Source organism: Coffea arabica, chromosome 11e, assembly GCF_036785885.1.
Source record: "Coffea arabica cultivar ET-39 chromosome 11e, Coffea Arabica ET-39 HiFi, whole genome shotgun sequence".
Taxonomy (NCBI): Eukaryota; Viridiplantae; Streptophyta; class Magnoliopsida; order Gentianales; family Rubiaceae; genus Coffea; species Coffea arabica.
Window position 1 is genome coordinate 59,310,186 of NC_092331.1, and position 17,347 is coordinate 59,327,532.

The 17,347-nt window shown below is 35.8% G+C and overlaps 1 protein-coding gene across 3 annotated transcripts; it reads right to left on the minus strand.

The window, feature by feature from the left end:
• Positions 1–12,182: 12,182 nt before the first annotated feature.
• LOC113716648 (F-box/kelch-repeat protein SKIP11-like) lies at positions 12,183–17,270 on the minus strand. Of its 3 annotated transcripts, XR_011825047.1 has the most exons (3): positions 14,447–16,730; positions 13,649–13,778; positions 12,183–12,663 (listed from the first exon to the last, which is right to left on the minus strand). XR_011825047.1 is itself a non-coding variant. In XM_027241041.2 (2 exons), the coding sequence occupies exon 2, from the start codon at positions 15,875–15,877 to the stop codon at positions 14,540–14,542; it is 1,338 nt and encodes a 445-aa protein (XP_027096842.2). In that variant the 5' UTR covers positions 15,878–15,959; positions 16,737–17,270; the 3' UTR covers positions 14,003–14,539. The 3 variants fall into 3 exon arrangements, 1 of the variants encoding a protein (XP_027096842.2); XR_011825046.1 differs by lacking the exon at positions 13,649–13,778; XM_027241041.2 differs by lacking the exons at positions 12,183–12,663; positions 13,649–13,778 and adding an exon at positions 16,737–17,270 and having other exon boundaries at positions 14,003–15,959.
• Positions 17,271–17,347: the final 77 nt, after the last annotated feature.

The following is a 17,347-nucleotide window of genomic DNA, read 5'->3' on the forward strand; positions in this document are numbered from 1 at the left end:
TTCCCAAAAACAGAAGTCTTTGCTACCACCAGATCAGATATGGAGAAAAGATACGGTAGTAAAATCTACGGTCAAGAATAGGTTAACACCGAGGCTGATTTTCTTTTTGGTTTGGCTTCTTTTTTTATCTTAGCCAATTTGGCGAAGAATCGAAAATATAAATATCAACTTGTTGGTTGAGATGCTGTAATTTGGTAATTTATCGTGTCATTTGTGGCCACCAAATCTAAAAATTCCCGAGTAAAATATGACGCTGCTCACAGGTGCGATAAATCACGCGTGGGAAATATCTAACAAGTCTTGGTTTGTGCTGTGTCATAAAAGTTACAACCATCAATCCTTTTCATGACTTTCGATTTCATCACGCTGGCAAAGATTTTCCTGCTGAAATGTTAAAGCAAGAGGAGGTCCCATTTTGCAAATACCCCCGGAAATTGAGGGACATCCTTAGTGCCCAAAATTGAGCTAAGGTACTAAGTAGCTTTTTTCTTGATAATAAATCTAATGACTAATGATTAGCACTGATTATCATCTAACTCCAGTGGGGATAACTTTAATATTGTACAAAAGAAGAGGGTATAAAAATGAAAAACCAAAAAGAGCCTCCACTTTCACTTTTTCCCTCCATCTTTTCCTCATTATACCCCACCCCCTAAAATATCCTAAATTACACTCTAACCCCCCAAAAACTACATGAAAAGTTCAGACTGCAGCAAAGTATAGTAGTTTGCTGCATCATCCTCAAACTCCCACAGCCCGTCGCCCAAAAACAAAGCGTTTTCCCCACTGTTAATCTCCTCTTCACCGCTCTCCGATCTATTGGGAAGTCCAAGCTCATCATCAGAAGCTTCCAGAAGATGTCTCATCATTCTGACTCCATCATCTTCTTCATCATCGTCTTTTGAGCTCGGGCTGCCGGACTCCGACTCGCCGGAAAAACCGCTCCGGTGGTCAACGTCCGCCGCCGAGGCAGAAACCTGTAAAGGGTCCACGGAGAACGAAGCGGAGGAGAGTTCTTGCTGAAGACTTTGAAAAATATCCAGCAAGTCTTGGTTAGGCTCAACTTCTTCTTCGTCGAGAATAGAAAGGATTTGATTGTATGACTTGTGCCGCTTTGCATCCTCCTCGCATTGATAATGGTCGTCTTCTCTTTGGCGTTTAGGCTGAGTAGTTTCAGCCATTTTCGCGGAAAAGCAATGGAAGGAAGAAGTAACGAAGGGTCCGAAAGACTGGAGGCAAGAGAGCGAGCGGGGAAGATGAATAGAGAGAAATGGGATGAGGAGAGAGAAGGGGGATGGAAAGGTTTATATAGAGGAAGGGAATGAGTGGGAGTTTTGGTCAAAATGAATACAAAATTTGCAATTTCTGCTATGTATGATGTTTTTTTAAAAGGTGGAAATTGAGGGAAACAAGAGGGGGGATGCTCATTGCTCAGGCAAAGTAAAGTAAAAGGGGGATAAAGTTAAAGACTTGTTGGCATTTGTGGTTGGATAGACTGGGGTTTAGCTTTTGTTTCACGAGTTGATCTGTTTCTTGATGTGATCCGATGTCAGATATATTCTGAGCATAAAATATTTGGAGTCTTTTGAGGAATATCAGCCATTGAAATTTTAATTAAAGGGGAAAATGTTCACCATAGAGTGGACATGTCAATTTTTTAAAGGTAAATGACGGGGAAGCTTATGAGAAATGGGGACCCCAGCTTTCTCTTTTCTTGAGTAGGAGTATTTATTTTATTTATTTATTTTAAACCTACAGGGGCGGTCTAAGGAGTCGGGCCGCAGATAGGTTCTAGCTGGACGGTTTTGTACTGGTACGTCTCATGCTTAGACCACCAGAAACTGTCATTTGGCTTTTTCTATTATTATAACACAAAGTCTATACGTAGGACTATTCCGGAAGAAAACATGCTACTAGCAGTTAATTACGCAGAACTGCTAGCCGGCCAATTTTTTTTTAGTGTAAGCTCGATGATGAAGATGATGATGGTGGTGGTGTTGGACCTGATTAGTCTCAAATCGAATATTGTAGGACTTTTTTTTTTTTGAGTGACTCTCCCAGTATTCGCTTTGTTTGGCTGATAAATTTTTTACTAAATTTGTTTGTTACAAATTTTTTAAAAATTTTAACTATAGTAATCTCAATAAATTTTTAAAAATTTTTAAACTATACACTTTAAAATATTAAAAAAATATATTTCAAAAATTTTTTTAAAAAAACTTGTACAGTAGGTTACCGTAAAGTTTTAGATAAATATCCAAAAAATTCACATGACAAACGGGACCATTATTTGCTTTGATCGCTCGTAATCAAGACCATACTTGACAAGTACAAGTTTCTTACCATTTGGTTCAACAATCTTATTGGTGCCTAATTGGCTGATGATACTAATACAGTATGCAAAATGTTATGTTTTATTGTGAAAACAAGTATCCACGCTCTGAAACATACATTTCTTATCTTAGAAGAATGAATGAAGTCAATTCTATTCATGACGTGAATGAATCCAACTTCATTTGGGTTAAAAATATATTCAAAAAAAAAAAAAAAAAAAAAGAAGAAACAAAAAGGAAATTTCTATCCGAACATTTTTCTATCCGGAAATTTCCCACTAGAAGTTGTCAAACAAGAAATTTGTAGGAAATTGACAAAGCAGACTGACTATTGGTTGCACGCATGATATTCTAACGGTTAATGCAAAACATCACTTTCCAAGACCGACTGGTCAGATGCTTTGAAGTTTTGATGTGTGGCCCTTGATGATGCATCTAGAATCCTAAGAGAATCTTCATCTGAGAAGCGTGAAGGGGAAAGGAAATTGCCTCGCGTAGAGAAAATGGAAGAGGAGGGAGGATGATGTAGACGTTTAATAACTTAGACAGGCAGATAACGGTGGGGCCAAATATGTCCGCCAGCATTATATTTATATTCCGTCTAGTCTGCAGCGTTTGGCGTCCGTCTACCATGCTTTGCTTTGTTCAAACTACCTACCCACCTAACGCCTCCTTCCTTTTCGAACGCTTTAAACCCTTATCGTCTACCGCCGGCTTTCTACACATCCCAATTTGAGTTGCGTATTTATCAGTTCTTAACTTTTGCTATTATCCAAAAAAAAAAAAAAAAACTTTTACTGCAATTCGCTTCTTTTTTTCTTTTTCTTTTTCTTGGTTCACGAATACTAGAATAATTATTACTGTTTTTCTTTAAAAAGAAAGACGATTGACAACAACTATATCCTAACCTACACTAAATTGCAGTGCAGAATCTAGCTGGGTTATACAGCGGTGAGAGTGGAGGTCCATCTAAACCCAGATGTAAGGTGCAATGTTGAAATTCTTGACTTTTAGTTCAAAAGAGATTTCAAAATATTTAATGAATCCTATTTTGTATTACAACTTTTTAAAAAAAAAAAACTTTTTAAAATGTGATGCAATATTCTCTAATTATTTGATGTATATGAGAAAAAGATATAAATTAAAAATGTGTCAATAAAATTTTTTTTAAACAAAAAATTTTGGGTTGCGCTACGTTTTTCGTGGACACATTTTTCAAATCAGCTTTTTATCTCACATTTATTAAATCGTTACAGTAATTTTTCTACAAAAAGTTTAGAAAAATGCAATCCAAACACACTCTTGAGTTGAGAGTCAAACGTCTAACCTGCTATGTTTATCTCTCGTTCTAGTCCAGCCCAAGGGGTCTTTTGTTATGAATTATAGCAATTCTTATCGGATCATCTCACAAAAATTATGACTCTCACGAGTGTAGTTTAAATAAGTTTCACTTTTTTCTGGTAGGGCGTCATTTGTAGTAGTAATGATAATAATTTGATTGCTTTTTAAACACCTTCTTCCGTCTTTCTTTTTTTATCTTCTCAATTATTTTATTACCTCACATGCATTAAATCATAAATAATACTATAATATCGTCCCATTTTTTTTTTAGACAATCTCCTAAAAAATTTTTAGTTCATCGAAGTTCAGTAATTTATGAAAACACATGTACAACCAATTTCTTAGTTGTAAGGACAAGTGCATTAACATTTCTTTAGTTGAATAAAAGTGATTAAAATCGGAGATTCTATTTTGCTCAGCCGCTTTCTCTTTCCCCATTGGAATTGATAACGTGGAGGAGAAGGCATTCTTCATGCGTCCGCAAGCAAAAGCGGCTGCCAATTGTTAATTGGCGCAGGCTTGCAAATTGCTACAATGATGGGAAATGTTGATACTACTACTACTCTTACACGGGACTGATGGGACGTCGAAGCTTCAACAACGAATACTAACATGTAAAGCAAGACTGTTTACGAGACTTTCCCAAAAGAAAAAAGATTATATGAAGAGAGCCGACATGGACGCGTTTAAGTACTTTGATCCAAAGTCACAAGAATTGGACAATACTTTCTTGTTTATTTATTGGCACTGCTGTCAGTGTAATGAATTTTTTACGCTAACACTAACAAGTGTAAATGTATGCTATATATGTGAAAAACGAATTTCAAATTTAAAACTGAATTATATGGCGCATGTCTATGCTCGTTCATGTATATTCTGAAAAAAATTACTCTTATGTATTTGTTTATTTGCCGAGGCATTTGAGATGCAAATATAACTAGTTGTTCTTTCTATTTTCCCTTCTTGATACATTAGAATTAGGAGGCACAAGTAGAGGACGAGCTAAGTATGAATATAATTTAAAGATTGCTCTCCGAAAAAAAAAAAGGAATTATATATCATCACAATTGGCTTAACCATTGCTCTCTATCATGGTGCTATATATTTGGCGACGGTACAAAATCTTTCTAGAATGCTTCGTAATTAACTGAAATTCATCCTAAGAATGAATGAAAAGGAAGATTCTGGTTTAGCTTTAGTAATCATCAAAAGGATTCTCTCTATAGATGTAATCTTATTTTGTAGTCAATCATTCGGCATTGTTGAGGAGGAGATGGAACAGAATCAAAGGTCCTATTCCAAAAACAATTAATGGATGTGGTTTCCAATAAAATTTTAATTAATACTACTGTTTGAGTTTTCGTACCGATGCAATCGGACGCTGGTGCCAGTTCTCAGTCAGTTTTTGGGGTCTAATGCAAATATTATATGTATTCTCTGACCGGATTGCTACCTTTGAAGCTGATCTGAGACACTAATGAAATCACCATTTCTGGAATCTAGAGTTAGATCCCATTAAGTGAGCCAATCAAGCAGAACAAGAAACCAGCCGCATCGGGGTGCTTCATTTATTCAAAAAGAACAATTCTAGCATCTTATTCATTCATTCAAGGTTCAGTTTTTTTTTCTTCTTCTTTTAACACCAGTACAATCTTTAAGCTGCTAAAGCGACGGAAAGAAAGTTAAATGCAAACTATTCTCTTTTATTGTTTTCTTTGCCTTGTCGGCTTTATTATTATTATTATTTTTAAAAAAAAAAAAGAAATTTGATACAAGGACTGTGTATAATTTTTCATGGACGAACACGTAGAGTGTGTTAAGATACTCGAACAGAAAAGAGTTAGTATTTGCTTTTTACAAGACAAGAAGCATCGGACAAACAGCTCCTTCTTTTTTTTTTTTTTTGGTAATTGGTCAGGATTCATATTCGTATTCCCACCATAAAATAAAACCTCTTGATTTCAAGAATAACTCTCCAAGTCTCAAAGCATTCAAGACTTTTTTTTTTTTACAAAAGGAAAAAATGAAGGTTGACTGAACCAGCTAGGGAGGCCTACTGAGGTAAGATCTCCATTTCGTGCAACGACAAATATGCTACTATTAACTTAAGCATGTGTATATATAATTGAGCAATCATCTACAAAGATGTAGATGGCATGTGATGTACATAACCAACATCTGATTTGCAGTTTCCTTTGAATCTGCAAATTTGACGTGCACAAGCCCCACCTCAGATGAACCATTGATTTGGAACTAATTGATGAGAGAAGTAGTGATTTGAGGGGCTAGCAACTTAGCATTATTGTTAATGTGAATTGAGTGGCACTTGTCTGGATTCTTGCCGATGCTTCCGGTTCATTAGCTTTGCTTAATTAATTGCGAAATGAGTAAAAAAGCATTTGTTTGCTTGATTGATTTGTTTATGAGATGGTGGAGACACAAAACCCCAGATGATCTATCATCTGACTGCACACCGTAGTAAGAATTTTACTGGCCAAATTCTTTCAACTTCCACAATACAATTCCTCAACCATTAACTTAGCCTAAAAAATTCATGATGATGCTAAGTAGAAACTGGATGCAGAGGGAGTGTTACGAATAAGATATACGTACATTGAATAATGAGGTGGTCAGGTGTGCGGTCTATTACTTGTATACTACTAAAAGACAACAAACGTTTTGTTTAGCATCCGATGTTAATAAATATATGGTACTGCTACTTGCACCATTCCAGCACCATGGATGGTGATGATGATGATGATGATGAACAAGGAGACCCCACGTGGACAGCCAGTGGTAAGAATGGGATCATATTCCCATGCAATTGTGTCATGCACGTGGTAAGTGGACCGTCTTCTACTTTCAATCTTTCATTCATCAAGTGCTCTCCTAAACTAAATGTAGCCAAAAAAAAAAAAAAAAAAACACTTGCAACTTTGGGCTCCAATCCAAGGCCCCAGACCAGTACCATATACTATCTCAGCTGTCGTCTTAAATTGTCGATCCATTCTGGCATTAGTTATACTCCGTAGTCAGGTTCATAAAAGCCAACTAAATCCAGGTCACGGCCGAAGCATGAAGATGTTGCTGCAACTTTGCATAAGACAGCTGCGTCTCAACCACTCGGCAGATTGGACCACGTTATGGGACGTCGGTTGCCGCGCCCCTCTGGGTTCAATCATTCTGTTAGAAATGTTCTTCATGACCTGTTTGGATTGAAAAAATTTTTATTTTTGGCTGGAGCTTTTATAGAAAAATATACTGTAAATACTTTTAGCAATTCAACAAAAGGTTCTAGTAAATTTATCCCAAATTGAGATTCCATGTTCTTGTTACTGCATAAAATGGCCATATAAAAGAATAATATCTTGTTCCCCAGTGAAGATTTTGATGCTTACAAAATTCCACCACAAAAAAAAAAAAAAAGTCTGTGGACAAATTTGTTTGCTCAAAATAAGATGATTATAAGTTTTCCAAACCAGAAACTGTTGATTTCTTCTTATTCACTTGTCACCTCTTCATCTGAATTCAGAGCACAAGTAAAAGTTGAAACAGCCCGAAACAGGCAGATAATAGTAGTAATTTATTTGGAATAGTTTTTTGAGACAAAAAAAAATACTGTAACACATTTTTAATATAACGTATGCAAGATAAAAAGATGATTGAAAAATGTGTTGATGATGCAAGCGAAGCGAATAAAATAAAGATCAGAAAATAAACTATAATCCAAACAAACCCGCAGCGTTGTTTCATGTCACATTCGGATTGCTATTGCTTTTAATTATCAATTGTAATGGTTTGTGATGATTAATATCAAAAGGGATTCGATATCTACCTTTTATTTTTAGGTCGCATATCATGAAAGATTGGATATGGAAGCCATGATTAAGGCATCATCAAAGAGGTTCCCACTAGACACCGCTAAAGTGGCAGCTGTCAAGTTCAGTTGAGGGGGGTGGGGGTTATATGCTAAACTAAATAATGTGCCACATGCTTTTTGATGTTTTATGCACTAAGGAAAGCACTAAGCAGTCGATAACCTCTTGCAAGTCAAATGACACATGAACCTAGTCTTGAACAATATGGAACTCATACATGCAAAAGGCTATTGGTCGTTGAAGATTCTTGGAGGATTTTTACCATTTCTTAACTAAATTTGACGCTGTTTAAAACTGTTTGTTTGAGCTGTTAATGAACTCAGTTACGGCTCAAAACTTTGATATGCTAAGCAAAAGAAGAAGACAGTGGCCGGTTTTTACGTCTACAAGTTGGCAGCTTAGGTGGTCCGGTCCGCTCCTCTTTATCTACTACTTAAGCTTTTTATCAACTTGCTGGTTGCAACTTGGCTACTTGCTAGCTGTCCTTTTCGGGTTCGGTAACTGTCTTGTTTTTGTTTTTATGTTAGATTTTGATGGACACAATTGTTTGTTGTCGGCTATATCAAAAAAATAAATAAATAAAAAACCGTCTATGTTTATGTCAAGCATTTTAAGATGGGTTTTTTTTTCCCAAAAAAAAAAAAAAGTTTTCGATTCAAACCTTATTATTATTATTATCGGACAAGGTAATTTTACAAGACAACTATATACACATGCTGAATCCCATATGGTTGCTTTGATTTCTCCCAAAATAGAACAAGAAACAAGCACCAGAGCGACATGCACCATTGAGCATTAGAAAAACTTCTCTTTCCCCTTGTTGTTATTGGGAATGAGATTGCGCCGATTGCAATTAAAGGTTGTGGGCTAAGTGATTACATGTGATTTTTACAGCTAATAACGCCAATTGTCTTTTGCTTTGTTAGACAATTATAGGACCTAAATCATACACTTCACAAAAGTTCATTTAAACTTACTAGTGTGCATCAAACTAAGGACCCATTTGAATTGGTGAGTTTTTCAAGTGTTGGTAATAAACTTTATTATAGAAGTTGTAGAAAAACTTTGTGTAATTGAGGGTCAACGAAAAAATTTCTCTTTTTTTTTGTTTTCTTCTTTTTTTTTCCTCCTTCCTTCTCCTTCCTCCCTAGACCACCGCTACTCTTCCTCCCTCCCTACAGAAAACTTACAGGCCCTAAATTTTGGGCGGAAACTTATTTTTCCTGCGGACCCATCTCGCTACCAAACATGGATTGAGGAGGACAAATTTACTAAAGTTTAGTACTTGCATGTGTTCCAATTTCCCATCACGTTTTTCGTCTGTTGTCCACAAAAAGCGTTGTTGATTAGTTTTGTCTGGGGGTGAGCAGACGGTACAAATTCGGTAATTCGGTTAGCTGAATTCGGTGAATTCGGTTATTTGACTTATAGAAATCTAAACCGCTTTCAATTTCAAATTGGCTATAACCGAATTCATTTCGCAACCGATTTCGAATTCGAAAATGGTAATGAATTCGGTTAACCGAATTCATTTATAAAAAAAAATTGATTAATTAAAAATTATTACTGATTTGATCCCCAAATTTATTTATAATTTAACACATTACTTATGTTCTGATCATTTTGTGGTTTAATTTAATTGGCATTTATTTGATCACTTATACCTAGAATCCTTAGTCTATGATTTAAGGAACACATAAAAAGTGATTAATTTAAACTAGAATAAATCTTAGACTATACAATGATTAGTTATAATTTATGAATTTATAATTTACAATGATTAATAATAAGTAATATTAGTTACAAACTTACAAATTACAATGATTAGTGATAAGTTATATTAGTTACAAACTTATAATTTATTTCAAATCAAAATAAAACTTATTTACTTACATATGTTATTGTGAAAGTCGATACACATTAATACTTGCAAGTTATAGGTTATGCATTCAAATATTCAATAATTCAAACATGAATGATGTATCAAATTACCAATATACAAATTCTAATTACTAATTATGTTTATAGTTTAATATTTAGTATTATACATATATGTATTAATTATTATCTGATTCTAGTCATGTTACTCATGCATAAAATAATAAGTATTATAGTTATGTTATATTGTTATGTATTACTGTATATTTGTATTATTATAGTCATATAACAATTAACAAATACTAAAATAATATATTGTACATTATTATTATTATAAGTGCATGATAATACCATATACTAACTATTATTAATAGCATTTACCTATATAATATAATAATATATTAGTAGTATATACTAATACTAAATAGCATTTATCTATATATTATATAATTTTATAAACTAATTTGGTATTCAAATGTGGTAATGCGATACCCTATTTCATTTTACCGAATTTGAATGCGAAATCGGTTATTACCAAATTCATAATCTCATTACCTATTCAATACCGTATTAGAATTCGGTGAATTCGGTACGTACCGAATTTGTACCAAATTACCAAATACCCGATTTCAAATTACCAAATTGAATTTGAATTCAGTTATGAATTCGGTATGTACCGAATTTGCTCACCCCTAGTTTTGTCTTGCGTACCAGCTTAGGTATTAAAACTGAAGTATCTTTCCCTGTTTGTTTTTGTCCAATTTTCTTGTGTTAAACTTGATCATGTAAAGTATATATATAAAAATAATAATAATAAGGAGCCGTTTGGTTCAAATTCCACAATCACTATCGCTATCGGTATCATAAGGTGGTCAATAATAATTAATTTTGCTGAAAACCCATAGTGTGTTTATTAATGTTGGAATGGGTTTTACAGTTTATTATTTTTCTTTTTCATTATTTTTTTCTTTTCTTTTTTCACATATGTTGAAACCAGCAAAAACGGTGGCATTTTGTTTTCTCATTTTCACATTTAAGCAGAATGAAACAGAAAATCTAAAGATGATCACCTTATATCCCAAGATAACAGTCAAAATCCAGCTTTTAACTGATGGGCTTCAGACAACCAACTTAAAAAATAGTTGGACTGGGTCTCCTGGTTGGGCTTCCAAACTTGGTCAGTCGAACTGCTCTAGTGGATACGAATCTTTGTTTTCAAGGGATCCAGTTCTGAACAGTGGAAAACAAAATTTCAGAAAAATAAACCCAAAAAATCGATCCATACAACCTAGATGAGATACTTAGATTTTGGTAAAATCGATTTATTTTCTATTTCAAAAGTTTGATAAAACAGTTCTTGATTACCAGCCAAATCACCAAATGTAATACGTTAATAGTATGAATTAATCTTCTATACACTAACATTGTACACACTTACACCATTAAAATGCATAACACATAATCCGAATTTGAATTTGAAACCCAAATTTTTGCAAATGTGTCATGCATCCGATCGTAATAGTGTATATAATGTCAGTGTATGTAAAATTTACTCTAATAGTATATCATATGCTGCTGGCAAACTTCAAGACCCTCTTATCTATCTTTAGTCACTTTTGCAACTCACAACCTTGTAGTTGCAGCATTCCGCGAGGCCAGTCCACATTATGCTATTGCACCATCTCTGGGGAATTCTCTGAAATGGTCCATCTCCACTGCAGTAGAGTCTTTGATATTGGAGTAGTTATCCGTGACCACGAAGGATCATTCATTGCTGGTTTATCAGAGAAATTTGATGGTATAGCGGGTGCGGAATTGGCTAAAGCTTATATTGCTAGAGAAGCTGTTAACCCTGCAGAAATTCTGATGATCCCAAGTTTTTTTTTTTTTTTTTTTTTTTTTTTTTTGGGTGGGAGGGAGGGAGATGCCGCCTCTATTATCGAGCTAACTTATAAGTGATAAAGAGGACATCACGCCTAATTTAGGTCCGATAATAGAGAAAGTTCGTCTAATTTTGTTAACCAACATTACATTACATTGATGTTAATTGGGATTTCAAGAAAAGCAAATAAGGTCGCACACTTCAACCACCATGCTAAATGCGCCAACCTTTTTGAATCTCTTTGAAATTCCTCCTCAAAATTTGTCAAACAATTCGTGCTGAACGAAGCTCGTTAATAGAATTTTGTTTGTCTTTTTGTTAAAAGAATAATACTCTATATCATGTGCATTACGTACCGTTTAATGCATCATGTTGCCATAAACTAATCTACTAATGTTATAAATTAAAACGCTTGTTGCCATAAACTTATTTTGTTCCTTACTAAATCGGCATGTAATCTGAAGGTTAAAAGCAGCACACTTCTGAACGAGATCCTCACTCACCAAAAAATGATTAGAAGCGTAGCAATTTCTTTAAACAAAAGTATTTAATATAGAAATTTTTCCAACCTCGGGAACATCATGCCGACTGAATATAAATGCAAGGAGGGTAATAATTGTTGGCGTGTGCACACTAATAATGTGATTAGTGTGGAAAGGTTAATGGCGGTAGCGTAGCATAGCATAGGGACGATGAAGAGATGGAGTAAACTTCTGTCGTGTACACAATTCCGAATAAAGTAAACACCCACCCCACCATCTATTAAATCCACTTTCAGTAGAAAGGTATACAATTCTTGGTTCACTTGCACAGCAACACTTGGCCTGTTGAATGATTATACCAAAGGACATGGCAAAGAGACTGGAAAGATGACCACTAACCAAATTGTTATCTGTATAATGTATTACTGCAACAAAATCAAGTATCAAGGAGAGAGAGAGAGAGAGAGAGATGAAACATTAAACGTCTGTTGACTGCAACTAGTGGGGAACTACTCGTCAACAAACTAATTGTACTTGCTAGATGCGAAGCGGTCCAGTAGAGTAGCAATGTAGCGGTTAAACCTCCTACTGCTTATGGATATCAAGTGTAATGCAGCTTCCATACTAGACATATAAATGCCAAAAAAGCCAACAATCCCAAAACTCAGTACATATTTCTTCTTGGAGTAGGCCACATAAAACTGGAAGATCAGAAGACCTATATAAATTTGGTCCAATCTCACCAAAACCAACTTTATTGCCTGTTTAGGAGTAAATCCCACCAAGCCTAGGTATATTCTTGGCTCCACATGACTTTTGTTACCAAGCATAGAGCAGAACTTGTACCAGGGAAAAGACCATGCAAAACCCTGCGCATAGGATTTTGGGTAAATCTTCCATCTGTTATGATCTACTACTATAAAGGCTTGCCATGATACCATCCACGCTAAATAGCTTTTATACCATCATAATGAGGACGTACTACAGCTAGTATGCTCACAAGTCAAAACCAGAACACAAGAAAACGAAGTGGGACATAGTAGTACATTAAGGAGCATGTTGAAGAGCATGCAGATGATTTTTTTTTTTAAAAAAAAAAAAACAAATTCAACCATCCATAATCTGGTCAGAGAATTCAATTAAACGCAACCGCAGAACTCCATCAATATAACGATTTTCGGTTTAAAGCCCTATATCTTGAATCAAAAGGTACCAATGAAAAGCCCTATTTCCTGAATTAAAGCCCTATATCCCACCAACTCCAGTACCAATATATGTGCCACACCAGGAAGGTATCTCCTGTATGTGTTCATTGAAATGAAGCAAGTCTGATACTTTAAAGCTAATCCATTATAGTTCCTGCATTAGTCTCTTTGCTTTAGAGTAAACTTACAGCAAACTTGACAGTATCAAAAATTCCGAAATTATATATGGAATGACTAAATAGAACATGCAACTCGAAGTTAATACATTATGTTACAGAAGATTTTAATTTGAACATGAATCATGGACTAAAAACTAAATGTGATTTTGAGATGCATTAGGTGATTTTAATAGCTTGCAGTAAATGCAAATTCGAAATTTCAGAAATTCCTTAGAGACAAACAGCGAGCATGCGAACATGGGAGCTTAAAAATCATTTATGCATCAGGAAAAATAGTTCACAGAGATCATTAAAAAGTATTCTATCCTACACCTTTTTTCCAGTTAAAACATTATTAATGTATCAACCAAAATCTAGGTAATATAACCGCCTGTGCTCCTATTCCTTGTAAAACTAAGCATGTTCCAACTTTTATAGGGGCCATGCAATACTCAACAATGAGAACACAAGCTATGATGCAGATGACCTACCATTTTGTCACTGTAAATGCCGTTAACAAAGTGTTGAAAAGTGAACACACGCTGAGAGTCCAGAGAATGTAGTTCAGTGCCATACTTGTTGAATACATATGCGTAACTGTACTTAGAATGCTTTCATTTCCTAACAAAACAGAGAACAGAACCCCAAAAAAAAAATAAAAAATCTAATGCAAAAATCTGTTGCTGAACTGCAATGATACCTCTTGATACCCCTGCTCAAGCATTCCCTTTACAATCATCACAGACTAGTAAATCAGGAGAGAGATATGAAACTTAATTCTAAGTAGGATATTATGCAATTATACAAAACCTGTTCTCCAGAAATGAAAACATCTTTGGAAGAAGTTTGTGGAAGGAAAAGCTCAAATTTGTAGCCCATGAATTCCAACAATAAATGTATTCAGTACATATGTCATGTTCCTAGAGAACGACCTTGCATCCTTTATTTTCTCTCCTCACGACAAAGCCAAGAAGATAAAGGATTATAATACTCCAATGACCTAAATTCTTTGATTTTTCGGAAAAGCTCCAACAAATGCTATTCAAAACCTACCAATGTATGGCTCCGTAAAGTTATTAAAACTATCTCTTTGCCTGTGTTAATAAAAAATGGGGGAAGACAATTCCAAGGAAAGAAAATATAGATAGAAATTTGAAAAATGTACTCAAGATCTCTTCCCAAAGAAAACATTCTGTTGAATCTCGAGTCGAATCTGCTAATCCTCCCTATCCTTCCTCCCCCCACTTGGAAAAGGAAAAATATGATTAAAAAGAGTTGGGATAAATTACCCATTAGCAAGAATATTGTGCCACTGAATCAACCTTGTATCCGTTAGAAAAGGCACCATTTAAGTACACATGATGCCCACTGAGTCCAACTCCTCAGCATCCCATTACAGCACAGTTATAGACAAAACTTCCAGACTGCTTTTGGCCAAGCAAGTTCCACTCTGGTGGGCCTTCGCTTGGAACCCATGAATTGACTTCAATGTAGCCTTCACCAACAGTCCTTGGTCCACCAATCACAATAAGTCTGTCACCACATGCCCTAAAAGCCAACCCCCAACCATTCATTGAAACTGCTCGTTCAGGCAATCTTCCAACTGTAAACCATGCTTTATTATGTTTGTCATACTTCCTTACAGCCATATCAGCATAATCAGCAGCATACAGTTCATCATTTACAACAGCAACCAAAGGTGGTGCTTCAGAAGTAGCAGGTGTCTCAGTATCCCTAGCTGCGCCAGTCCGCACAGGGGACATATTTGGAATTTCAGTCCAAATTCTTCTGTCCAAGTCATATTCCTCGCCACAAGTCAGAAGCTTTGAATCAGGTCCTCCAATACCTCCAATTACATAAAATTTTTTATCCATGAAAACCCCGGAACACATCTTCCGTGGTTTATTCATACTTGGAAGTGTATTCCATTGTCCTGTTTCTGAATTATACAGCTCAGCAGAACTAAGGATGTTCCCCTGAGAGTCACAGCCACCAGCTAAAATTGCAACCTCTCCAAGGCTTGCAGAACCAAACAAACATCTAGGTGCATTCATCCTCATTCCAGAAGTCCACATGTTTGTCAACAAGCTGTAACAGTAAATGACATGAGACAGAACTTCCTTTCCGAAAACAAGAAGTTCAGTGCCAACTGCCAAAGATTCCTTGTCTGAAAACACAAAACACTCATTGGGATTCATTGTTGGTAAATGCATCCAACGGCGACGAGAAGGATCAAATGCTTCCCATTCGAGCAACTGGCATGAAAAATAAACCCAGTGCTCAATGACACCAGACTGCCGCCTCAATCTATAAAGCTCACCATTCCTAACTAGGGAGCGAAAACTCCTATTCAATGATGCAATGGCACCATAGTCTGATCTTGAACAATGAATTAGACAGCTAATAGAGTTGTCCCGGCCAATAGCGTGAATGAGGGAACTCGAATCAGAATTACTTCCAGTATGACGCTGATTAGTGGATTCGTCAGCTGGGGACATCGAAAGAGCCCCCAAAGTCAGAGCTGTCTCTAAACTTTTATCAGCATCTGATTGCTTAGGAACCTTTGTAGCAACAAGTTCTTCCTGCCCATCATTTTCTAGCGGCCGCTTCCCACGCAGAATGTCAATTTTTTCCCGCCTGTACATGCAAGCCCAGCTACCTTCTTGGTCACAGGTTCTTGGATAGTCCCGAGAAACCAAACAAGACCTGTCTTCTAACATGTCTTCCTTAATCAACCCAGAAAAGGAAGCTTTATGGACCTCCCTTTGATCCAAAAAAAACCTCGTCACCAGGCAGGATCCACTGCAGAAAAAACAGTAACCGAAATCCAAAAAATCCGGGAAATTTGTCAACAGAAACAAACTTGACATAAACAGCCAAAGGACAAAAAGGGGGCAAAAAATGGAAGGTTAACAGCAGCCTCCAGTTGTCGAACTGGGATAGGAATCGAAGGCCTAAATCAACAGTTCCAGATAATTTTCTTTAATAATTAGGAGCATCGAAGAACACCAGCTTATATTTAAACAGGTATTGCCGAACAGAGTAACGCAAAAATAGAAAAACTGCGACGAAGCTTCTAGTTTTAGGGCCCTATCCATAACTTTAGCTGATCCAAGTTCATCTAAAAACGATCTAAACAGATAAACATCCACAAAAATCCGACCTTGAAATCAAAGCTAATTACTTGGCAGCTCAGAGGACCCTCTGAAACAATCAAATTCCGAAATAATTTCAGCATCCCAAAATCAAAATCACCATCAAAATCAAGTCCTTTTTTTTACCAAATGAGCAAAAGGAATAAACCATAGAGCTAAACTTGCAGACACCAGATCTCTTAAATTCAGATCAGGCCCAGAAATCAAAACCTCCCAAAGTATTAACTACCAATCAAAGATAATCTTGCATTGTTTTCAATCACATGCAGTCCAATTAGATCTATTTATCAAGCTTCTTTCAGCTAAAAACAGATAGAAATTGACTTAAACAACTAATAGAATGAAAGCACAAACAGCAAACCGAGGGGAAAAAAATACAGAGGTACTTAATCGATTAACTGGGATGATAAAAGAAGAAACTTACGGATTGGATAAGAAGGAAGAAAAGGGAAGGAAAGACTCGATTGGAATATGAATACAGAGAGGGAGCTATCCCTCCTCTTTCTTTCTTTATCCTGTATGTCTGTATATCTGTAACTGAAAAAAGTCTCTCTGTTTTTTGGGTTTTTTTCCTCTCTTTTTCGCTGTATATTTGTATGTATGTTTGCGGAGTATAAGATATGGAGATGATATATATGTGTTATAAGTGCAGTTTCAGTTGTTGGCGTTCTGGCTTGGCTTTCTCTTGAGACTGATTCTCCCTTCTGTCACTGCAAATTTAAGACAGGCTTTGGCTTAGTAGGCTTGGGGCATAATCTTGCACTTTGGACTTTGGAGGACCCCCTTTATCTCTCTCTCTCTCTTTCTTCATCTTCTCTCTTTCTCACTCCCTTCTTCCGATTTCTTTCTTTCTATCTTCTCTCTTCTCTCTCTCTCTGTCCTCCAGTTTTACTTTTGGTGTTAGTGTCAAACTTTTATTTACAGGTAGTTAAAAATTAAAACACTCAGACATTGGTGCATAACTATCTGTACACAGATATATGTTTCCACGTATATCCCTTTTATCATCAAGACAAAAAAAGACTATGGCCGGAA

Bases quoted from the DNA above. Each gene is read 5' to 3' on its own strand.
- LOC113716648 (XM_027241041.2), bottom strand. From the start codon at position 15,877: ATGTTAGAAGACAGGTCTTGTTTGGTTTCTCGGGACTATCCAAGAACC.